General features: G+C 33.1%; 1 protein-coding gene across 1 annotated transcript in view; it reads right to left on the reverse strand.

The window, feature by feature from the left end:
* Positions 1–253: 253 nt before the first annotated feature.
* Positions 254–26,315, reverse strand: part of MSH4 (mutS homolog 4) — a 56,875-nt gene continuing 30,813 nt past the window's right edge. Inside the window, exons 11-20 of the mRNA XM_010963390.3 lie at positions 25,339–25,508; positions 23,762–23,898; positions 22,677–22,780; positions 21,343–21,467; positions 19,665–19,865; positions 16,487–16,605; positions 14,688–14,816; positions 8,615–8,789; positions 7,173–7,261; positions 254–3,330 (exon numbers count right to left, since the gene is read on the reverse strand). Coding sequence (XP_010961692.1) covers positions 3,139–3,330; positions 7,173–7,261; positions 8,615–8,789; positions 14,688–14,816; positions 16,487–16,605; positions 19,665–19,865; positions 21,343–21,467; positions 22,677–22,780; positions 23,762–23,898; positions 25,339–25,508 — 1,441 coding nt within the window. The 3' untranslated portion in view covers positions 254–3,138. The remainder of the gene's footprint in view (positions 3,331–7,172; positions 7,262–8,614; positions 8,790–14,687; positions 14,817–16,486; positions 16,606–19,664; positions 19,866–21,342; positions 21,468–22,676; positions 22,781–23,761; positions 23,899–25,338; positions 25,509–26,315) is intronic.

Consider the following 26,315-nt stretch of genomic DNA (forward strand, 5'->3'; position numbering starts at 1 on the left):
TGGTATTCCAACCCAAATATATGTGTTTTTTCTCTTTACTACACCTGAAAAGCCTACCTCAAAGTCAAGACACCTTTTGGGCTCCTCACACCTAGTATGTAGCCTGCGCCACAGTATATACTATTGAATGAGATTCTTTTAGTTTTTTTAACAGTAAGGCCTACTCTGAAACTCTTGTGTAAAGAGGAAGATTTTAAAATGTGCTACCAGAGAGGTTAAACTAAAAAGCAGATAAAAAATAATTTAGGAAAAAGTGCTTTAAAAATTGCTGCTTGCTAAAGAGTGATCAGAATAGCTTTAAAATTTGTAAATGCCCTTACTACATACCTATTAGAATGGTTAATTTTTTTTTAAACTGACAATACACCAAGTGCTAAAGAATATGTGGTACAATTGGACGTCTCATACGTGGCTGACAGAAATGCAAAATGGAATAGCCACTCTGGAAAATAATTCGGCAGCTTCTCATGAAGTTAAATATGACAGAGCCATTTCATTCCTATTTAACACAGATAAAACTTATCACACAAAAATCTGTACACAAATATTTGTAACAGCTTTATTCATAATCACCAAAAACTAGAAACCCAAATATCCTTCAGTGAGTGAACTGATAAACTGTGCTACATACAAACAACGGAATACTAGTCAGCGACAAAAAGGCCCCAAGAACATGGATCAATTCTAAAATGCATTATGCTCAGTAAAAGAAGCCGGTCTCAAAAGGTTATATGCTATATGATTGCAGAAAAACAAAACTACAGGAAAGGAATGCTTAACCATCCTCAGTGATTGCTGGGTTAAAGTTAGGGGGCAGAGAAGAATCTGGCTACAAAAGGACAGTACTAAGGGAATCATTTGGCAGTGACAGAATTGTCTTGTATCTTTTGTTTATGGTAGTGGTTCCATGAATCCATAAACGTGCTAAAATTCATAAAAACTGTACACCAAAAAAGTTAATTTTATTGTATGTAAATTAAATAAACAAATGTATTACTTCCTAGGAATAAGGATAAGCTTTTTCCTCTACTCCCATATACCTTACTTTTAGACTTGAAAAATGATTACTTTATGTGAGGAGAAAAGTGGAACAGACTAAAAGTTTGGCTTTGACGTAGAAATTAAAGGAGTTTGCAAAAACATTATGGACATTTATCTTAAAAGGCTGGATTATGAGATAATGATCTATAATTTTAGAGAAAGGCAAAGGCGAAGAGGTACTGAAGAGTAGAGCAAATAGACCTGAAAATTAAAGAATGGATTGTCGCACTAGTATTCACCTCTATTCTGTAGTACCATGACTTAACAATTATATCTTCATTTGATTTGCTTTTTCATATGTTTCTGCTACACACAAAACGATTGAAGAAAGAGTAATTAAATTTTAAGAAGATATAAACCCATTTTTATTTCAGTATTCCAAATCTTATTAAATAAAAGGGATTAATCTATTGGCTGCAGTTTTTGCATCAAAAGCTCTAAATGATGAAGACTTTCTTGAAAATCTGGTGGAATTTAATATTGGACTTAAATGTAAAGGGAAGTTAATACATTTGAGGAAATGACATTCAGCCTATTTAATACTTCATGCCTGTCTCTACTTGCCTGCTTTTCTTCCATGGCCCTGCTCTCCTTCCACCTTTTATTGCTTCCTCCCTGCCCTCCCAAACAATCTGCCATGCCCTTTCCTTCCCCAGTGCCTTCTAGAAATTTGCACAAGCCTAAAACATCTGCTTTTAGGAATGACTTCATAAAATGTAATTCATTTCAAAGGCTGTGAATTAAAATGTAGCTAATGGTTAAATTCAAATACCGTTGTGCTCTATTTATAAAGCATGACAATAGGGAATATGTAGTCCAATAGGACATTTAATATATATCTAATGTAATTAATAGCACTAGTTTACATTTACTTTTCAAGAAAAGTATGTGTATCATTCAAAGGATACATTTTTCAATATATCTAGCTACTAATACATACTTAGAATGCTGAGAAAAAGTTAAAGTCAAAATATTAATACTGAATTTTGTAAGATAAAATATGCATACATTAACAAAAATATGGCCCTAACCAGTCTCTGAACAGTTTTTTTTTTTTTCCAAATTTCTATGACTCCTGTAGCTTACTGAATGTATTCCCTGAGTTCCACAAACTTAGTTTCCAGTAATAACTTCTCTGTCTTAGGTCTTTGGGCTAAGATTATGTGACTAAGTCATCTACTGAGATGGAACTGCAGAAATAAAGTGTTTGAGAAGACAACAGCTCTTTGCAGTTACTGAACAACTGATGATCTTCCATTTTCTTTTGCCCATTTATAAACCCAGAAAACCTTTGGGTTAATTCTAAATGGTGATGTGAGCCACATGCCTATGGGAAAACAGTTCTATAAAATGCTCCCTTGTGAACCAACAATTGAGGTTAAACAAATAAATACTACCTTCCTGCTGCCTTTGTTACTCACCTAAAAAAGATGGTCAAAAGTGAAAATTTGGAAAAGGGAAAAGATAAGAGGTTGGTGAGTAGAAAATGGAACACCAGGCTACTTGGTAACTACCGCTCTCTGCATTACAAAATAACTATTTGCTGAATTTCACCCTTTAGAACTATACTGAATGCCAAAAGAATACTTTAAAATTCTCAATATCATTCTAACAAACTTCAGCAGCATCCAGTGTTGGAATTTGGGGGTACTAATTAAGAAATCATTGGGTCATAATAATAGTATAAAAAATATCACTTCATTTTAAGAGGGTAAAAGAAAACTTCACATAAGTCTTCTGATCTAAAAAGAAAGGCTTCTTTTAGCTGAAGTATTTACAATAACATTTGAAACCATAACTTGTATATATAAATAAACTTAAGATGTAATAACATGAAGTTTCATAAATCAGAAAAAAGTGCATTAGACTGATTTTTTTCTAACATAAAAATCATCCCTTTAAAAAGTTCTCATCTCAAGGTATATAACAAGTATTTTCTTATATAGAATATATAGATGATAATTCTGAGGTTAATATAATTTTCAATTAAAATATAAAACTTAGCAAATATCATTTTCTTTTTCTCTTGGGAAAAATGAATTCTAGGTTTCTCATATTAAGACATATTATTTAATTAGTACAAGATGTGATTTGCTATTATTCTTCAGTCTCCCCTGAAACTTGTTCAGACCTGGGAAAATCTGCTTCATACTTCTTTTTGAGGTTACTTAAATATGTTCGTAAACTGTCTGGATCCAACTGAGAGTTTCGGGCAGCTTGAACAAGCCTAGTAGCTAGATGGTACACAGCTCTCTGTCTTTCCATCTCAGGGGTATTCCTTTGGTTTTGCTGTTATTGAAAAAATATAGATAAAAATTAAAATATGAATACTATGATTTTTATTTTGGCAATATTCTCTCTTTTCACAGAGATAAGAACTCAAATGGTTAACCAATCCCTTTAGATAAGTCAGTTCCACCCAACTAGCAAATAATATACTAGAAGAAATAAATATTATTTTGGAGAATAAAATTTCTCATGAGTGTTTACTATTTTATGACAGATCCTTGAAAACCAATTTTCAATGAAAAAAAAAATCTGCTAAAACATCAAATTTCTCAACATAATACCAAAAAGTAATAGAAAACCCACCAGAGTTATGTTCTACAAACACCTTCTCATTAAAATGGCTTGGGAAAACAGCACTGCTCATTGCTATGCAGTATTCATAATTATAAATGTTATAAAGAATACTAATCTGCTATCTCCTACTTTAATTCCCCAACAAATAAAATGGTGGACAGAATGGGTCATCAGTAAACTGCTTGTCACTCAAGGGAGTTCATATACAGAAATTTTCAAAGCCTAAAATAAAATACTGCCTGAGGGGTAAGTTACATTTTTCAAATTATCACCATAAATAGCTAATTGAAATTAAGCCTTAATTCTTAACAAACTATACTTAAGGATGCCCAAGAAATAGTGTTTAAAATGGGAATCTTCTAATACTTTGGAAGACCTTTAGATAGACAGTCAATCCTTGAGTATCTCCCTTCAGGGCTGGGAGTACAGTTGGAAAATTCTTCATTCACCTCTTTGCCTGACTAGATAGGGGAATCAGCATTTCAATCTTAACTGTTTATGTAAAGTCCTAGTCAGTTTCTGTTCACTAAGAGAAATACAATCCCTTCAAGTCCTTCTCAATAACAAGCAATTCCAGATTTTTCCCTACTTTCACTACAGGAAAATGAATATGATGAGGTAGAATAAGATTATCATATATTCACCCATGTATCTATTTGATACAGTGATTGATCAAATATCAGTTTTTTAAATAAGTTATTGAATATCTATTATTATCTATATTCCAGACCCTATACCTTGTGTTTATGACTATGGGGAACACAAAAATGTCATCCTGACATGACAATGGAACTCAGAAAGCTCAGTCTTACAGTGAAATAGACATGTTTACAAGCAATTGATTAGGTGATAATGAAAAGTCCCATAAGAGAGATACAAAATGCCCAGAGGAAAGAAAGTTCACTTCCAGCTTGGATCAAGAAAAGCTAAAATAGGATGGAGTATTTGGAAAGAATCTTGATGGACAGAAAAGCCTAGAAGGCAGAGCTTTCCAGATGGAGGAAACAGAGAAAGCAGACACATTAGAAAACATAGTACACAATCAGGTCAAAATAATGAAACAAGTAATTCAATGTGGCAGAAATGTAGCTTATAATTAAATTGAGTAATGTTATGTAAGGTTGGGGTAGTAAATCAAGGGAGAACATAAAACAGTAGTTAACCAACTGTAGTATGCTTAAGAATCATCTGAAAACTGGTTAAAAATATAAATTCTTGAGTCATGGGAGACCCTTTAAAATTTGGGATGGTACCCAGAATCCCAGATGATTCTAACGTAGGCAATCTTCAGATTACATTTTAAGAAATAATCATAGAAGACTTTCAACATTAGGCTAAGGAGTTCAACTGAAAGTTTCTGAGCAGGAAACATGATAAGGACTATGCATTAGAAGACAATTAGGTAGAAGTAAATAGAATGATGGGTTCAAAGAGAGAGAGAACCTACTGCAATGTCCTAATGAGAGGTAATTAAGAAGGACTCAGACTCTGGTGGGTCACTGGGAGATCTGAAAGTGGAGATGAGAGATTTTTCAGAAGATGACAAATTTAATTTTGGACCTATTGAAGAGTGAACACAAATTAAGATTTCAAGAAGAAATTTGGAGAAAAATATACAGATTCAGAGTCAAAAAGAAATGAAAATGGAGGCTGAGAAAAGGATGAGATCACCAAGAATATAGAATTTTAAACAAAGAAACAAGGGTAAAATCTTAGAAATACTTCTATTTAACAGGTGGAATAATAAAAAACACTAGTGAAAAAAGGAAAGAAGTAATAATCAAAGAGGTCGAAGAATGAAAACATCCAGTAGAGGACAATTCCACAGTAGCCAAGACACAGAATTATGAAAAGGGAAAGAAGGGTGGTGTCTAATGCTACAGAGATAACAAGGAAGATGAGAAGTGAAAAAAGGCCATAAGATTTTACGATTAGTTGGTATTTAAGAGAAAATTTTCAGTAGAGTGATGACAAGATTCAGTTTGCAAGTAGAAAATAAAAGAAGCAAGTACAAATTACTTTCGAGAATAGGCAGTAAAAGGAAGAGAAATACAGTTTGAGAAGTAAGGTTTAAAAAAAGGTGGGGAAAGGGTATAGCTCAGTGGTAGAGTGTGCACTTAGCATGCACGAAGTCCTGGGTTCAATTCCCAGTACCTCCATTAAATAAATAAACCTAATTACCTATCTCACCCCACGCCCCCAAAAAAAGCTTTCTTGAGAAAAAACCTAACTACATTCATAGAAAAAAAAAATTCAGTGGGAAAAAACATTAAGGATACAAGGAGAAGAGAAGAAATTTAATGGAGATGGAAAGAAGGTAGAAAAGTTAACCTTAAAAAGGAAAGGTAATGTCTTCCTCTGATATAGGAAGGAAAAGAAATGCGTGAAGAACAGAAGTTCCAAAATAGAATTCTGAAGGAAGAAAGGATCAAGGACTCATTAGGACGACCTCAAGTCTCTCCAAAAGTATAGGAACTAAATTTTTTGTAGAGAGTAAGGTTATTGAGGGCTTAGGAAAAGCAGAAACATTTTCAAAGACTTACTATAAGAAACCACATAGATTAGTAGAGAAGAAAAAAACTATCCAGTAAAATATTCAACTAAAGTTAGAACATATTAATTTGCAGTGGATAAAATATGCCTGTCTTAAATATATTTTGAGCAGCATCAAGAAATCCAAAGTCTAGAAGGCTATTGGATAGGTTGCCATAATTGGAATTTAGCAAGAAGAATTCTGAAGAACTAGGTAATGAGACGTTCTTCAGAAGTGAAGCACTGCCAAAACTACTGGGGAACGAATTCCAATGGGATAATTGGGCAAGTCATAAAGACAGCCTAGGAGGTCAAAAGACTGAAGAATACAATAAAAACTGAAGGCAGAATAAGATTGAAAGACATAAGAAACTGTTAACACTGAAGAAAATTTCCTACTGCATCTAGCTTTGTTTACTGAACACACTGGATTTGTAAAACAATATAAAGCAACCTAATGTAAAAAAACAAACAAAAAAAGATTTCCAAATTTTTAGCTAACAGATGTGAATCTAGTGTTGGATCTACTGCTTCTTAGCAAATCACTTAGCTTCTGAGAACCTCAGCTGTAAAAATGTAAGTAAAAATAATACCTTTATTATTTATCTTTTATTAGAACTAACTGCGTCATGAAGAGTTGAGGCTTATATATGATAATGGATAGAGGAGCTTTGAAAACTATAAAAAAATGAAAATTTTGTGAATAATGATTCTCATTTTTAATGCTTACATTATAATAGAGATTTATTTATCATAAAGTTAATGTAGCAATAATGAACTGTTTAACTTTGGTTTCCTATCTTATTAGTAGATTTGCTGGGAAAAATTATAATCGACCAAACCAAAAACGTTTTGAGAAGTAAAAAGGATTTTCTTTGTTTAGTAATTAGGTTTTTGTTTTAAATATTTCAATTATTAATTATCATATATTTAGATCCAAGGCCATAATAAACATGTACACTAAAAGTGTTTCCTTGAATTTGAAAAACAATTTGTATTGCTAAAAAGTTTCTTACCAAAATTTGTCTAGTAATTTGAGTTGTGATTTCTTTGGCATCCAAAACAATTGATGGTGGGAGTGATGATACCTCTGCAGCTTTTAATCCTAAAATGATAAACAATGGGGCTTCAATATTGTTATTGCTGGTATCCTTGTGTTTGTTTGAACCAGTATTAGTCTTTTCTTCACAGATTTGAATCTTCCTTCTTAAGTATTTATGAACTACTTAACAATTCTCAAAATTAAGTTTTCTTAAGTTCTGGATGACAACTGAGCAATTACTAGATTTAATTACTTGCGAAGACATGTAAGACAAATTAGAGTAACAATTACCACTCAAAATATCTATGAGATAGCTGAAAACATGATAGGGAAAGGAAGAGAGAATTCAAAAATTAAATAATAGTAATAGCACTGAAATTCCAACTACAAATTCAGTTAGTTTATAGGTCAAAGGACATATGGGTTTTGCAAGGTAGAAGAATGTGTGGTCGGAAAAGCCTACAGCTGAGTATTCATCTATCTAGCATCAATGAGGGAGACATTTCTCAGAAGACATAAAGGTAGGTGACTATTCATGCAGATTCAACTACCAACTAGTATTCTCATGTTCTCAACGTCTGATTGTATAAATACCTTATATACTTTCTCCTGTGTGCTAATAGTGTATGTATTGCTTTAGGGGGAACAGAAACAACACTAGCTTTTATTCAGAAGTTACTAATTGCTAGGCACTATGCTAGGAAGATTGTATTTGATAATTCATTTAATCTTCATAAACCCTCATATAACCCCATTTAACAGATGAAATTGAGGCTTATAAAGATTAACCATCTGATACAAATGAAGTTATTAATTTGATTTTCCCATTTTAATAGCAAAACAAAGGTGATTTTTTTTCCCTCACAAAAGTTACATTCATAGCTAAAATAATTTTTGTAACTGTATATGCAAAGGGCAATTGAAAATTCCCTGAATCTGCAATTTTACACATCATATAATGATATAGATAGAAAATATCTAATCAAGTTTCTGAATACATATTATTTGGTCATACATTCCATTTTAAGACTTAAACTTTAATTATCAAATTCCTTGAATCTGAAGAAAACGGAGGAAGGACCCTGCTACTTGAAAAAGTGTATAAGAAGTATATAATTTTCAATTCATTATATAACTTGCAAATATAAGCTAAAATCACATTTTTCTAAGACTAGAAACTATACTTTTGGGGCTTTCGTGTGTTGCAATTCTAGAAAGTCACTGTTAATATGTTTTAAAATAAGTTTAATGTACATAAATGTGAGTTTGACATAGAAAACAGTCTTAGAGCATATAACCACTCAAAAGAACGGGAGGGAAAGTTGCTTAGGTTGACAGTCAAGTAAAGAGGAGAAGATTTGTCTTACAAAAGTATGTCATGTTTCAGTGTATAGACGTAATTTCTGTATGTAATACCATAATTTTTTTCTTCTGTGAGTCCCTTAGAAAGCTTGTAGGTATACAAGATTGCTTCTTTATTTCTTGAGGTGTTCTTTACATGTTGAACTTCAAAATACATGTTTTCTACATTGGGATACAGAACATCTATATGGCATAATTCCAGGAAATGTGTAGCAAACAGTGTAAATGCCTAGAATATATAATAATGAAAGTCAGTATTTTTAAATAAACCATAAATTCTATTTTAACCATTCAAACATAAAATTTTAGTGTAACTTTCTAAGTAGCTTAACAGAAATGTAGAAATGAAACTGATAGCTCTGAAGCTAACATGGTCAATTTTCACCTTAAAATGCTTTGAAATTGTATGGTCAGTGAAGGAAACATGTTTATTATGTTTACATACACATGTATGTTACATTATGGGAAAGAGAACAAATGCAAAAATAAAATCCTAAAAAAAAAAAAAAAAAAACTAAAAACTAAAGCTATTGAAAGGATGAAGTTTACCAGAAATAAAGCTATTAACTGAATAATCATTGCAGAAGTAATCCACAAATAAAATCATAACATTTCCCTCAACTTTAGAAGTATCTCCCTCCCATCCATATAAGTAGTTTTGGAAAAGTGGAATCAATGGATTGTCTTAGGTATTTGAAATTACAAAGGTTTTTGCTTTGATATTTGCATTATGTCTGGGTTAGGTACGTATAGGAGAAAAAAAAAAAAAGACTTTGAAAACACTGCTTAGTACAATGATTCTCAAACTTTAGTAATCCACTGGCAAGCTTGTTAAAGCAAATTCTTGGTGCTTATCCCCCTCATGTTCTCAATCAGTAGCTGTAATGTGGAGCCCCAGGAAACTGCATTTTCCCTAAGTACTTCAGGTGATTTTGATGGAGGTGATTCCAGTGACTTATGACCAGCATAGTGGGTTCCTGCCCAGGGTTAATGAAGCAGACAGAGATTTAAATACTGTTTTAAGACATTACCAGTGAGAAACTAAATGGGTGATTAGTGGAAATTTTAAATATTAAGACATTAAAAAGAAAATATTTGACTGGCAAATAGCTATCAACTATGGAAAGGGGATAGCAAGGGAAAGAATGGTTTCCCATATGACAGAAAAATAAAAAATCTTAATTACTAAACACATCAAAAGGAGGTATAAAACAAACTAAATGTTTATAAATTTTTATAAATTCTGTTGCTTTACAGCAACAGAAAAATATTCAGAGATTTACTAAACTATTTAGAATCCAGGGCCCATGTTCATAATAACAGTAATGTCTTCAAATTTTATATATTAAACCAATCTATTATAGTAACGCTAGGTTAATTAATTTAATAAATAATTATTCAGGGCCTATATATAGCAAGGATTATGCTAGGCATTAAAGGTAGTAGGCTAAAAATAATAAACTTTAAGCTCCTTAAAAGTAAGTAGCAATAATTATATTTTTACTGTCAAGCCAGCTGCTTCAGGATGGTGGGAACATAAGGCCAGTAAATTCCATGAATATGGGCCCATTGCTGCACTGCATTTGCTATGAAGTGAGTTCCTTAATCAGAAGCAATTCTGTGTGGAATACCATGATGGTGGATAAAACATTCTGTTAAGCTCATGGGTGGTAGTTTTTGTAGAAGCCATACATGCAGGGAAGGCAAATCTGTATCCAAAGAAATTATTTAGTCTAGTAAGAACAAATTGCTGCCCCTTCCATGCTGGAAAAGTGGTCCAGTGTAATAAACCTGCCAGCAGGCAGCTGGCTGACTACCTCAGGGAATGGTGCTGTATCAGAGTTCAGCGCTGGTCACTGCTGCTGGCTGACTGGGCACTCAGGGGTGGCTGCAGCAGGTTGGCCATGGTGAGTAGAAATTTATGTTGCTGATTCCAGGTATAACCTATATCCATGCCACCATGGCCACTCTGTTCATGAGTCCATTGGGTGACGGTAGGGGTGGCTAGGGAAAGAGGCTGCCTTGTATCCACAGAATAGGTCATCCTATTCACTTGATTATTAAAATCCTCCTTTCCTGAGGCCACTCCTCCCAGTCAGACCATTAACCACAGCCTATGAACTGATATATAATTACACACCTGACCATTTTTCCTTACAAGCAAAATGAACCAGGTACACTGCTTGAAGTTCTGCCCACTCTATTTTCCTTCACCAGTGTCCTTCAGATATGTACCAGAAAGGGACTACAGTGCTACAGCTGTCCACTCGAGTACCTGAATAGTATGCAAAACCATCCATAAACCAGGCAGGCCTTCTCTTCCTCTGTCAACTGACCAGAGGGGACCCTCTGTGAGGCCACAGGTGCAAGGTGAGAAAGTAGCACAGCAGGGGTGAGGACCAGGAACATTTGGGCCATTTCTTCCTGTAACTTCCTTGTGCCTTCAGGGCCTCGTGGGCCCAGTCATGTATATACCACTGCCATTTGATGGAGCAGTGCTGCTGCACCTGCCCAATTTTATGGTTGGTGGGTTAGATAACACCCAACTCATGACAGGCAGCTCAGACCACATGACAACTTGGTGGCTCGTGGTTAATCGTTCAGTCTCTACTGACACACAGTAGCCAGCCAAGACCTGTTTCTCAAAAGGAGAGTCATTATCTGCAGAGGACAGCAGGGCTTTGCTGCAAAGTCTCAGTGCCTTATGCTGTAACTCACTGACAAGGGCCCGACAAAGGTGCCAAGCAGCATCTCTGTCTGTCACTGACACTTCAAACACGAGTGATCTGCTTGACCATAAGGCCTAAGCAGCAGAGCAGCTTGCATGGCTGAACCTCTTTCAGAGTCTTCTCGTGCTCTGGGACCCACGTGAAACTAGCAGTATTCAGGTCACCTGATAAATGGGCTGCAGTAACAAATTCAAATGAGAAATACATTGCCTCTAAAATCCAAAGAGGTCGACTATGCATTTTGCCTCTTTTTTGGTTGTAGGAAGGGCCAGATATAACAACTTATCCTTTACCTTACAAAGGATATCTCAACATGCCCCAGACCATTGCATTCCTAGAAACTTCACTGAGGTGGAAGGCTCCTGCACTTTTGTCAAATTTGTCTCCCCATTCTGACACACAGATGTCTTGCCAGTAAGTCTAAAGTGATTGCTACTTTGTGCTCACTAGGTCCAATCAGTATCATGTTATCAATGTAATGGAACAGTGTGATATCCTGTCAGAAGGAAAGCGATCAAGATCCTTGCAAACTAAATTATGAGAGTTGGAGAGCTGACATACCCCTAAAGGTGGACAGTGAAGGTATACTGCTGACCTTGCCAGCTGAAAGCAAACTGCTTTGTTGACAGATAGGTATGGAGGAAAAAAAGCATTGGCTAGTCAATTAGCTGCACACTAGGTACCAGAGGATGTGTTATTTGCTCAAGCAATAAACCCTCATCTAGTAAAAACAGCTGCAATTTCAGTTACCACCTGGCTACGGTTACAATAATTCATTATCATTCTCCAAGGTCCATCTATCTTCTGCATAGGCCAAATAGGCAAGTCAAATGGGAATGTGGTGAGAATCACCACTCCTGCATCTTTCAAGTCCTTGATGGTGTTACTAATCTCTGCTATCTCTCTAGAAACGGGGTATTGCTTTGGGCAACTATTTTTCTTATGCAGAAACAGTTCTAATGGCTTCTATTCGGTCTTTTCTACTTTAAATAGTCCTCACTCCACAGGTCAGGGAACCAATGTGAAGATTCTGCCAGCTGCTGAGTACACATATCCCAATTACACATTCCAGAAGTGGAGAAATAACCACAAGACAGGTTGCAGACCTACTGGGCCCACTATAAAATAGATCTGAGCTAAAACTGCATTGATCATATGTCTTCCCTATGCCTACCGTGACTGGTGAACCACAGTGATGTTCTGGGTCTCTGGAATTAGAGTCAGTTCAGAGCCAGTGTCTAGTAGTCCTAAAAAAGCCTGATTATTTCCTTTTTCCCAATGCACAGTTACCCCAGTAAAAGGCTGTAGGTTCCTTTGGAGAAAGCCAGGAGAAAACTAAATAGAATAAATTTTTGGAGCATACCAGAGTCCTTCTTCAAGGGAACCTGGCTTCTCCTTCATTTAAGAGGTTCTAGATCTATAAACTGGCTCAGGTCTAGAAACTGGTTGAGAGGCCCTGACTCTCTTTTTTTATGGTTCAGGCTAGGTTTTTGTTCACTTGACCTAAAACTTTTCTGCTTATACACATCAAGTGTATAATATGATATGCTTCCCTTCTATTTCATTTCTAGGGAACACCACAATCAACTAGCCAGTGCACTTGACTGCCCCAGTCAAGACTATTCTGATTGCTGCTTTGGCTCTGCTGCCTGTTTTGGTAACCACTCCCATCTTGCCTTTGGTGGTAGAGTACCGTCAGTTGCCTCCTGCCACCCCAAGATCCAATTGCTCCCACTGTGTTTAGGTTTCCCAATTCAATGACTGCAGTTTTCACTATAAGATCTAGCCTATCAGAAAGAGTGAACACAGAGCATTTCAAGGATGTTGGAGCTCTCCTCATAAATTTATTTCTCACAATAATGGTGAAAGGTGTGTCTTCTGGACCCTTGCAGGGTAGGTGAGTAGGTTTTAAGTGAAAAATATACAATAATATTCTAGCCTCTCTAAGCCTTTGAATCTTTTCCTCTATATTAAACCAAGGCAGGTCTAGCATTTCCAAGCTAGTCACTATGGGCTACCTTTAGTTCATGTTTCAACCAACCAACCAAACATCCTGAGTGACATTAACAAAACCTCTGCTCCGTGAGTCAATATCAGTAAATTTGGCCTCATCCTACTTCCTTCCATCATTATCCAAACATCTTTAATATCCAGTTCTACACATGCTCCTCAGGTTTCTATCTGTATAAATTAGAAAACTCAAGTAGTTCTTTTAAAGTTATTGTGCCTCCTCATGGGCCACACTTTGTACTTCACCTTTAAGGGCCTCCTGGGATCTGAGTCTAGTTATAGGTCTAGAAGCAAAGAAGGGTGGTAAGGGTGGATCCTGAGGAGAATTAGCATTGTCTTGCATGGTATCTTATCAACTGACATTAGAATTACAGATTGTTATCTATTAACATTACTTTTGATTCATCATACACCTTTTTTAAAGTATAAAATAAGAGTTTTCTCATTCTATATAATAAATAATTACAGACTCATTTAAAGTGAAAAATCTCATCTTAGTGATATTTTAAGGTGCTTTAAATATAGGAAAATATTGTTATTTTTTTGCACACCACTATCTACTTTGAGTGATCATCTACAAAGATATTTTATAAATTAGCTTAATAATAGAGCAAAGATCATAGTTTGTTTTACATAGTTGATTTATAAAAGAATGCTTTCTTTAAAGGAATGAACTCTTAAGTAAAAGAGATTTTCCATAAAGTTACTTCAGATACCTAGTTTACTTCATGTTGTGACATCACAGTCAAATGTTATTACACACAGTCAAAAACTGAAATGTTTCACTAGCAAATGTTTTGCAATTTGATTAAATTAAAGCCAAGTGACTAGTTTTGATATTTCTTGTATTTCTTGATTTCCTCTTTTCTTTTTTCTATATCATGACTATCATACTAATCATTCCTGCTTCGATTAAAATAAAGTAACAAAAATATGAAAGCTATGATATGTTTTTATTACCTAAAATTGCTTAAAGAGCCATTTGTAGGTGCCTGTAAAATCCAATCATGATAAATATATAAAAAAATACATCATAAAAAGGACTCAACAGAATTAGAGGGCATTATGCTAAGTGAAGTAAGACAGAGGAAAACAAGTACTGTATGATACCACATATGTGGAATCTAAAAAATATAACTAACTAGTGAATAAAACAAAAAGCAGCAGACTCATATGCAGAGAATAAACTAGTGGTTGCCAGTGGTAAAAGGGAAGGGGCAAGGGGCAGTATAGGAGTAGGGAAAAAAAGTGTTATTATGAGATTATATGAAATGTTCTGTGTGAAAATGCTGAAAATTGTAAAGCACTACAGAATTTAACATATCTTTCATTCAATAAAAAATAGAGTATTCAAAATTAATGAACTTAAAATAAATAGACAAGAATACCTTTAAGCTTAGCAGATATTCACAAACAGCGTAACAAATGCCAATACCTTCTTCTGTATTAGTACCTCTGCCAAGTTCATCAATTAATATAAGTGATTTGTCATTAGCATTATGTAGAATATATGCTATCTGAAAATACAATTTCAATATTATTCATCGTAACCAAACAGCTGTCACTATCATAGAAAAAAAAATGAGGAAATATCCAGTCTCTCTATTAGCTCATGTGAAATATATTTTTACAGAGAAATCCTGCTGAGCAGAAACTAATACATTGCTTTTCTCTCTAAAAATCTCATTACTAACAATTCCAATAGAATAGCTGATACATACATAAACAGAATTATGCATATGTGTATGAGACAACAAAGTAAATAACCATTATCTAAAATATTGATGTTTCAGATACAGTGAAATAAAGCAATGAATTAAATATTTAAATAAAGCACAAAGACGGTCATTTTCTTCTCTTCTCATTGAAATGACTAATCAGTTATTGTCAAGACACTCTCTAAACTATCTCTCAAATTTATTTTAACATCTCTATAGCCAGTAAAAATGAAAAGAAAAATTTAGGGAAAATCATCCCAAGTCCATTGATTTCTGATTAAACAAAAAAATGTAAATCCATTATCAAAAAAGACCAAGACTTTCACTGGCAGAAATGTTCCTTCTCTACTGAAATTAACTTCCTTTCTCAAAAAATAGAATTCCACCCTTTCTATATCATGATACAATAGTAACCTTCATAGCCATTTTACCTTTCCACAGGACTAAGCTTCTCGAGAGCTAGGACCATTTAAAAGTACACCTTAAGTACCTGGTCCATTGATGTATTCTCCCATAGATATTCAATACATACTAAATAATTATATAAATTTCATTTACTGTGGGCAAAAGATAACTTTATTCTCCATCTATCTAAAGAAAATTACACAACTGTATAGTGATCCAGAAATTCCTAGCTACAAAAGACAGCTCAAGAGCTATACTGAATCCCTTTAGCCCCTCAAGCCTACTTGACATTTGGTCAGATCAGAAATAGGGGATAATACATACTTTGTTACAGGAAATAAAAATCCTACAATAACACAGAAATGGATATTTTTAAAAAGCCTTCTAACACAGTGATCTTTTATTTTAAAACCAAGCTTAAGAGGAACAATAGATACTATGCAAAATGTTCCTGAACAGGTCATCATTTTCTGAAGTCTTTTATATATTTCACATAAAAACATGAAAGCACGTTTTTATCATTCAGTAACACAAGCATTTTCTTTAAAGCTGTATTTTTCAATAAAACATTTGCTTCCATTTCCTCATAAGAGAAATTAGGAAGCTGTCTTTGACTGCCCTCTGGCTCTTGTAGAGCAGTATATACATATCTGCTTGCTTTAGTATAAGAATACTTTCTTACATTATAATTGACCATTAGTGGGAGAATTCAATACATTTTTAACATAAGAAAAATTACATATTACTTATAACTAAGATGACTGATTTCTTGAATATGTGTAAACACATTTGTCTGTCCTTTATGACTGGATTACTGCATTCTATTGACTCTTATTTTGTAGTTGGCTTTATTCCTTTGATAGCTATGTAAATTTAAAAAGCTAAAGCTCTAATCTGTTCTTAGAAACAATAATTAGTACATATATGTAAACTAAAAAAAGTGCTATATACTGTATATATATATGTATATTTACATGCAATATAATGTGTATGTGCAGTTGAAATGTAATAATTCTACCTAATAAAACTGAAAAAGGAAAAAAAGAAAAGTTGAGTTTGGGTACCTCTTTCATTTCCTTCATAAATGTTGATGAATTTGTTTCAATATCATCATCAGTGCTGATTCTTGTAAAAATCTGTTCAGTAATTCTAAAGGAAGAATATTCTGCTGGAACATATGATCCTATAAAATATCAGATCAAGCTAAACTGAGCTGCTTTTATAAAACATAAGTACTACTAACATTTTGAATCTTCTACCAATTCATTATTTACTAGCTTATCTAAGGATTACATGGAGGAGAGATCACTGAATATGGAGTTAGAAGACATGGCCCGCGCTCCACCATTTACTGTATAATCTTGGACAACACTTAAATTCTCCCAGTTTCATCTTCCTCACATATAAAATAGAAATGCTTACCTTACCTATTGTACAAACTTATGTGGAAGTTCAAATAAGACAATATATATTCAAGTACATTAGAAAAATTTGTTATCAACTTGATAAAAATTTTAAATAATATAGTTAGACGATAAAAATATTTAAAATATGAAAATTTGAAGGAAGTGCTTATGAAGCTCAAGTTGATAAAATCATAGGAAGGTATGTCAGGAGATAGCTATTATTAGAAATATGCAGAAATAACCACAATTGGAATGCAAGTAAACATTAAATGTTTCTAAAAAGGTAAATTTTCATCCACAAGACTGTTTCTGTCTGAGCAACCATCAGGCTAACTAATTTAAAATATTTATCTTTGGAAAACAAATCAATCTGATTAACGTACCTATTATTAATATATAATGTACCTATATATTAATGTATTTATCCATACAAAATCAGATACAAAAGGTATTCTAAAATCATAAGAAGATAAAAATATACAAATAGTTGAATGGGAAAAGTATCAAGTATACAGAACTCTGTACAGACAAAATGGTGAAATTATATGAGTGAAGAAACAAAGCCAGATTATTCCAAGATTTAAAACAAAGGCAAGGGTGAAAAATAAGATCCTCCTCTGAAGAATAAGGACTAGAAAGCAGAAAAAGCAAGTCAGGATAATACTAATAAAAATAAAAGTAACAGTAATAATAAAAATAATTATAAAGATTGCATCTCAGAGAGCATATTATCTTAAATACAACTTTCTCACAGGATAGCCAGAAGGATTAAGTAGGAAAATGAATGGGAAAGTACCAAGCACAGAACACAGCATATGTGCTATATATGTTCATATTTTCCCTTTTCTCTTACCTCCACCAAAAAGGCTCTCAACATCTTATCATCATGTCTAAATTATCACAGAAGCCTACTGGTTGGTATTTTGCTGCTAGTCTGGCTTTCCTCTAACCATAACATTAGCCAGAGTGATCATTCTAAAAGTCAAATCCAATCATGCCATTCTCTTGCTTAAATTTCAATAGCTCTCTGTAGACTTCTGGATAAATTTCAGTCTCTCCATTAAGTACCTAAGGCCCTTCAAGATGTGACTCCTGCCCATCTCTCCAGCTTTACAGCCTACTACTTCTCATAGCCACTCTGTTCTGTTAGGTGAGGAACCGCTAAGCCTCTGGACTTCTTGCAATTCCCAGGGAACATCATACTGTTCTTTTGCTTCTGTGCTTTAGAGCATGCTCTTACGTCTATCTGGAAAGTCTCCTTCTTTCCCACACCCTTCCCTTAAGCATTTTATAAATATTATCTTGCTTAATCTTTACAACAATTCTAAAACATGGTACTATTATTATTTTCATTTACAGAGAGAAAAAATAAGGAGGTTAAGTAATTTGCCTAAGATCATAGAGCTAATAACTAGACAAGCTAGGTCTAGTCCCAAAGCCTATATTCTTAACTTTCATGTCTTTCAAGTCCTTCTGTTTCCTTTACAATCAAATCAAATCAGATATTATATATACTTTAAGGTATTTTATAGGCTGAAGATGGACAGTGACAAGAGAAGTAGAGTAATAGCAATTTTCTCCAAATATTTGAAGGGCTATTCCTAAGAGATATTAGATGATTCTGAAATGCTCAGAAGATATGAATTAGGACTAATGAGTAGATGTTATAGAAAGTTAAATTTCAATTCATTATAATGAATGTTCTAATAATTATAGCTATCCAATAATTAGCCTATTTTTTTTAAAGGACAGACCTCATAACTAGTCAAAAAGAAGTTAAGATTATTATGTCACTTATGAATGTGTATGTTTACAAGGGGAGGGAAGTTGGCTACAATGTCCTTTTAAACTATAAACTCAATAAAATATTTACTCTTCATTCATTCATTCATTCCTCTCTGATTTTCTTTCCCAGTATTAAGGGTAAATTTGCACTATATGACCAATATTATTATTGCTGTATTTCCTTTATAATCCATTACATTACATTAGACCAGGGTTCTTCAACCACATCTTGGGCTGGATAAAACTTTCTTGTGTGTATGTGAGGGCTGCAGGGTGAAAAGGAGAAAGTGGGTATCCTGTGCATTGTAGGATGTTTCACAGCATCCTTGGACTTTACACTCCTCTTAGTTGTGACAATCAAAAATGTCTCCAGACATTGACAAATTCCAGGGTAAGGAGAACCAAAATCCACCCCTGGTTGAGAACCACTGTATTAGGACCAATCATCTCATCTCTGATTCACATAGTCCTCAAGGAACCCAGTTTTCCGAGATAAGAGGTGAGTTGTGCCTTTATGCTAAGAAATACATAACAACGTTCGGCCTGTGACAGCCATTTATGCGTGAGTGCACACATCTGTGTAATAGATCAACTGCTGTGGCCAAGTTATTGGTCCCTTTTAGGTTAAGCAAGGGAAATGTTTCTCTGCCCAATGTTATAATTTTGGGAAAATCTTACATGGGTTATTAAAGGCAGCAGTTTATCCTATTTATTTTACTTTTTCTCACAATAAAGTTTTTGAATCTCAGATAATTTTATGATTCAGTTTAGTAACAGTTGATACAACATTAATAGCTATGATGAGAAAGTTCCTACTTCTGTTATATCCCACAAAATTTTCAGTACAATGTAATCCAAATTGGATGGAGCTTAATAAATACCAAATAATAAAAGTTATGGTCTATATACTAGACATTATCATACTTTCAGGTAAGAAAATCTACTCCAAACTGCTCTTAGGTTAATTAGGCACCTGGATTTCAAATATTGGACACAAAATATTTTAAATGGGGAGTAGAATTGTTAACTATAAAGTAAATCCATAACTTACCAATCTGGGCCATAATCTGACAAAGGGCAATCTGTTTCAAATATGTGGATTTCCCACTCATATTTGGTCCAGTTATGATTAAAAAATTACTCCCTTCTGTAATATAGGTATTGTTAGCAACAGGTTTTTCCACAGATATTTTTTCAAGAATGGGATGCCATCCCTGTTTGATTGCTAAAGTATCAGTGAACTCTGGCCGAACTAAAGAGAAAAATAGAAAGGTTTTGAAAGATTATTTATACTTAAAGATTTTGTGATGTGGAAGTACTGTATATAATTTAGTGATTTTACTAGGGTCAATTAGCAACAATATCATTATTCTATCCCAAAGTATAAAGACAACTACAAAACTGCACATTCACTTAATCCTAGCCTTCAGCATTATTTCAAATTTGGCATACTTAGCTTTTCAAAGGAGGTATGGATATAGAGTAAAACCAAATAAAATAATAATTTTATGCCCAAACTTATAGAAATTTTGTCTAAAAAGAAATCTCAGAGGATAGAGAAGACAAAAGAGATACTGCTAATTTATAGAAAGAAATAATGATCAGGTCTCTATGGATAATTTCTGAGGTGAAGGGAGGAAGAAGAGGGTGGAAGGACAAGTAAAAATTTAAATGCTACAGGCCTCTAGATGAAACACATGGGTAAACTTGAAAGCATTCATTATAAAAGTGAGGTTAATTTGAAAAAAATTTTTAACTATTTAAAAATCATTTTTAATACCAAAAATTCATTATTTATAAGTTTGGAGTTTCAAAATGGAGCAACATCAAATATCTTATTAGTTAAGAAAACTACTATTAAAATAGCTGATCCTTAAAGTAAGGTTATGACCCCCAAGGAGAGATAAAAAGTTAAAAAGTTTTGGCCTATAAAATAACCAATTGAAAAATGTAACATTTTCAAAAGAAATATAGAAATACCAACTATGAAAAAAACCTTGTAAAATACCTTTCCCATTATAAAAATAAATTAACATAATATTTTGGAAGTATTACTGCTGGTTTTAACTAGAAATTTTAATGTTATTAATGTTATTAATCCTACAATTACTCAACCTTAATTATTACATACAAATTATGCAAATTTACATACTGGAGTACAGTTATTACTGATAAGTTGGATAAGAAATTTCAAGGAGGGCTAACTTGAAGTATTCATTTAACATTAGAAAATTACTTAACATTTGTATTCAAAGCCTGTGTATAAACTTGGGATACAAAAATAAATGATATGATTTTTGATCTTGGGATGCTCACATCTAAATAGCAAATTTTTTAAAATTTTCACTTTCATTTCTCTCATGTCTATTACTATTAGTATCCTACTGCTTCTGATGTAGCTTCAGATTTGAACTTTATACATTTGGATCATCATTATTTTTACCAAGAAGACAGCTCTACAGTCTTTCTTATTTTGAGAACCTTTTAAGTTTCTTGCAGTTTTTTTCCTTTCTGATTTGTCAGTTTCTCAGTAAATAATTTTCTTAATTTTAAAAGAAACTTTAAGGGTAATTTCATTTTCTCTGTGTTGAGTCTTAGTCTAGGGCCACAGGCACAAGACTATATTTCGGGCAAAAAAATGTAAAATATTCATAATTGTTATATAAAGTTCTTTGAATGGAATACAAATTTCAGTATGCAACGTATTTATTCCAAAGAAAATAACTTACCATAGTCAGAAAGAGTGCAGGCATGAGCAAATGACAGCAGCATATCCAGCATTGACACAGTGTCAGATAGTTTATATAAGCAATGAATATGTTCATAAATCTCACTAAGCAGTTTGCATACTATCCTGAAAGTACATGTTTGGTAAGTCAAGTAATGCTTTTTAAAAAGGGACATACAATATAATTGTAAAACAATATTAAATTCATTGCCTAAGGTAAAGTAACATTCACAGTTGAATTGTACACTATACATAAAATCTATTGTTCTATTGCCTCATTTTAGAGATGAGGAAATTGAATATCATACTCAAGGTCACCGTTACTTAGCAGCAAAGAATCCATCTTCTTGTGTGTTAACACCATGCTTCTGAAATCACTGCTTGGATTAAATATTAATAAAATAAATTTTTATTAATAGAAATATTTTATAAAGGTCAAATCAAGCCCTCACTATACTTCAACAGATCCCATCTATTAATAATTTTAGTTTTGCAATGTTAAATTCAACACAAAAGCTATTATGTAGTTTCTCTCTCACCCATTCTCTCTCACACACATACACAAACATCCTAACAACATATTTAAGCTTTTATGTGGCAGAGTTATCATATTGTGACATAATATAAAAATTTTGCCTTCACATAGAGAAATACATTCCCCAAACTTACTATATCTTATAATTTCTTTGGTCCATGATCTGAAATTGTTTTGAAAGGCCATCTTTATTACCTCAGCTCATCAATTTTGACTGTCCTAGTTCTTATTTCTAGACACATTGCAACTGTTCCATGAACAGTAAAAATTCATGGCATTATTGTGCCATGAACAATTGGCATTATTGTGATGTTGCTGTATAAGTATTAAGGCATAAGAATTGAGTGTTTATACACTAAAGGAAAGGAATAAACTGAGCAAAGCCCAAGATAAGCTCATGACGTGCTTAGCTATACATCATGGTGGAATGTACCACGCGGTACTAGAGATATTTCAAGCTCGTGTCATTATGACATTTCTTAAAACTTCATTGAAAGAATGAATGAAGTATTGCTGAAATGTGGAAATTTGGTTGGGTACCAAGCTTCTTCTACAACCCAGTATAATGGGATATTTTTTTTTTCATAATTAAGATTTGCTCTGAATCTTCTGTGAGGCTCAGTGATCCCAATCAGAATGACAGACTTTAAAATTTTAACTGTTTTTTTCAGGAAATGTTCTTTGCTTGTTAACATTCATAACTTTACAATTTTCTACAACCTGTCAACTAATAAAATTTACCAGAGTACCTCAAGTTAAACCAATTTAATTCAGTATTCAAAAATTTCAAATGCTCTTACATATAAGTCATGTGATAAATTTCTCTCAAAGACTCTTGGCATCTTTCATTCATTTTAATTAAATCTGCTGATGTAAAGCTGTAAGAATTTTTCACTTTAGATATCTGTTAAGAGATTAAAAAACAAATGTCAAGATACAGATACACTCCTATGCAGTAAAACATACAGACTTTAAACAATAGAAATACAAGTATTTAGGTTAATCACTTTAGTTTTTGAGACACAGTACCACAAAGTCCCAAATAATGTTTGTGAAAGAGAAAAGGAAGATCAATACTAAAGTTAAAGATGAATTTTTTTACCTGGTCTATCTGACACAACTATTTTTACAGGTCTTAATATAGCCATGTAGAAATGTTAAAACACTACATCTTATTACTAATAATATGCATAGCAGATAGTAATCCTCACTCCATCTCTAATCCCTGTCTTAGCCATTGCCCCATATCTGAACCTCACTCAAGCTCTCAATCCACTCTTTATTTCCTCCATGCCTTATTACTGGTAATATAGTACATATTTTAAAGACCTGAAAGTTAAATGGTTTGTTTTTGTCAAAAGGTACCCACTGGGGGCAGAGAAAATAAAGATTAGTGTGAGTCAGACTTCACCAAATTGGTATATTGTGGAGGAGTTAACATGTATATAGGAAAAAACATCACCCTGGTCCAAAGGTTTGGCAACACTGGATTTAAAAAATTAAGCAAATTTCTTTACATCAGGACTTTTAAAACTTTAATAGGCAGATGTGCATTGAGAACAACCTGAAACAGGAGAAAGCACGGTACTTTGTAAATTTTTTTGATCAAAAATTCCTTTTGGACTGTCTTTCTTCATTTTCCCTTTTTACCCATATCAAGCTCCCAGAACTGTGGGAAGCACTGTGTTTGGTATTTCTCTAAAAAATTCTTCTAAGTCATTCTTAGATTAGTAAAGCTGTTAGGTAGAGGGGTAGGAGTAAGAGAAGCAATATACAGAACATTCAGAAATTTGGCATGTAAAACTCAAGAAGTGCCTGAAAATATGTAAATGTAATTCTGTAAAATCAGAAATAATAATTTCCTAACCCCAACTCTAGAATGAACCTTAATAAACTCTGAAGGAAGTTGATCATTGGGTAGGGCTGTACAATCTGTAGTCATCTGGATGAAAAACCCTCGAGCTGAGCTAAAACTTGTCCTCAAAGGAAGACTGTATTTTTCTGCAAGCTGTGATATCATTCCTAATGACCAGAAATAAGAAAAACAAAAACAAAACAAAGAAATTTTAATGAGAAAATTACTCTTCATGTTTAAAAAAATCACATAACTTTTTCTTGTTATTTTATATATAAGTAGGAAGGTCTTGTTACTTTTTTAAAATTAAAGCATAGTTGATTTACAATATTGCATTAATCTAAAGTATATAACACAGTGATTCAGGTTTTTTTGCAGATTATATTCTAGCATAGGTTATTACAAGATATTGGGTATAATTCTCTGTGCTATACAGTAAATCCTTGTTGCTTATCTATTTTATGTATAATAATTTGTATCTACAAAATATATTTTATAAGACAAAATACTCCAAAAAGGAAACAGATGAATCATCAAATAAAATTCCTTAAAAAAAAAAAACTTCCTATCAGCTGTAAACTCACTACAGAGTTCTAAATTTATATTTTTAACATGATGACCATTAATGCTCTGAACATTACTTGAGAAAACTAACATCCTTAATCCTCAAAAATGGTTCCTCCAATAATATTCCTGCTTTTCTCAGTGGTACAACCATTCTCAGGCGAGAAATTTCAATTAGCACCAATGGCTACATTTCCTTTTTACGTATCTACTCAATTATTCATTTTTATCAATTCTTCCTTCAATCTTTGCATTTCTCTCTTCTCATAGACATTACTATCATCCTAAATAATGCTTTATTAACTTTTAATAGTTTAAAATATCTCCACTTTCCATTGTTCCACTTAAATTCATTCAACATATCTTCTTGATCATTTACACTTCACAGAGCAAAAACATCTCCATGCCTCTTCATTTTCCTTGGGAAAAATCTCCAAACTGGCCTTCAAAGACTAAATTCTGACCCCTAGTCTACTATTCTAAACTTATCTTACTAGTTCTGTAAGGGAATGCCCTATTCCATCCTAACAAATTTCTTCTCTCAACCCTTAAGATTTCCTCATGTGTTTGTGCTTCAGTTTCTACCACTGCCAGAGGGTGGAATTCCTTTCTTAGGCTATTCTTTGTACTAAAAACATTCCCATCCTCTATGCCTCCACACCTAGTCACTCTCTGATCCCTCTAACCTGACTATTTTCTTTATATCTCTTATATCCATGCGCAATTTACTATATATGATTGGTATAATTTATATATCAATATGGATATGTATATATATGTGTATGTGTTTGTTTCTTTATTATCTGTCTCCACTACTATTTTGCAAGCTCCATGACTGGGACATTATCCTGTACACCAGAAATTGATACATTGTAACGACTATACTTCAACAAAAAATAAAATAAAAATAAAAACAATTTGAGGGCTCCCTCTCAAAAAATGCATGGCTAATTATAATCAGCAAAAAAGCATATTATATCCTTAAAAAGTTTGTTTTATTTCTAAAAAAAAACAGAAAAAATGTGCTCAAGTAATTAAATTACCTGCAATGTCATCTACAATCTCCGTATATGTTCTTCTAGCTATGTCAAGAAATTCATTTATGTTCGACCTCACTGCATAGCACTTCTGAGTCCTCATGTTCAGGCATCCTTTCATGTACCTCGCATCATCATTAATTACTGTTTTAATCTTGTCAAGTATAATTCCAAACCTAAAAAAGAACATTGTAGGCAATAAGACCGTCGATTATTTTAATGTACAATTTGAATAATAGTTAATGATAGCAAATAACATGTTTTCTTAAAAATCATTGTTGAAAATTATTTTGAAAATAGTTAAGCAAAATACATATTTAAAATTAATTAGGACTGTGGCCGTGTCAATTTTAAACTACTCTGTCAGTCTTAACTATTCTCCTAAAATAACATGGGACCACCAAGGACAATCTCACAACTGCTAATAAACAGATCTCTCAAATCATACATAGTGTCTGTGAGTATAAAATATATCCCTGAATCACTGTTTTAAAAATTCTAGCTTCATGTTCATTGACTCAACAAACATTTACTTATACCATGTAGCAATAATTGTGTTAGATGCAGTGATTCAAAGAAGGATTAACATACAGTCCTTGCCCTCAGTTGGGGCAAGGGAGACTAAGCGTATTATGAGACAGTATAAGAAGAACCTTACAACTGTCAGTGTGGATCATGTAAACCAGAAGTCTAGTAATACCTATTTTTCTAATTTTTATTTTATTCTGTCCTGTATTTTATTTGTAATTAATTCTATTTTACTATTAACCTCATTTCCTGGCTTCACACAAAGTGAAGAATCTTGAATCAATAAAGTAACCATTTTTAAGTATTACAAGTCTTTTTGGTCAAGAACCAAGGTGCCACTGCTAAAAACAATATTAAAATTAAACTGCATTTAGACCTTATGCAGTATTCATATAGACTATTTTTTGGTTACATTAGGTCTTTCATGATTAAGCAAAAGAAAATAATATATTCTT

Source organism: Camelus bactrianus, chromosome 13, assembly GCF_048773025.1.
Source record: "Camelus bactrianus isolate YW-2024 breed Bactrian camel chromosome 13, ASM4877302v1, whole genome shotgun sequence".
NCBI classification, from domain to species: Eukaryota; Metazoa; Chordata; class Mammalia; order Artiodactyla; family Camelidae; genus Camelus; species Camelus bactrianus.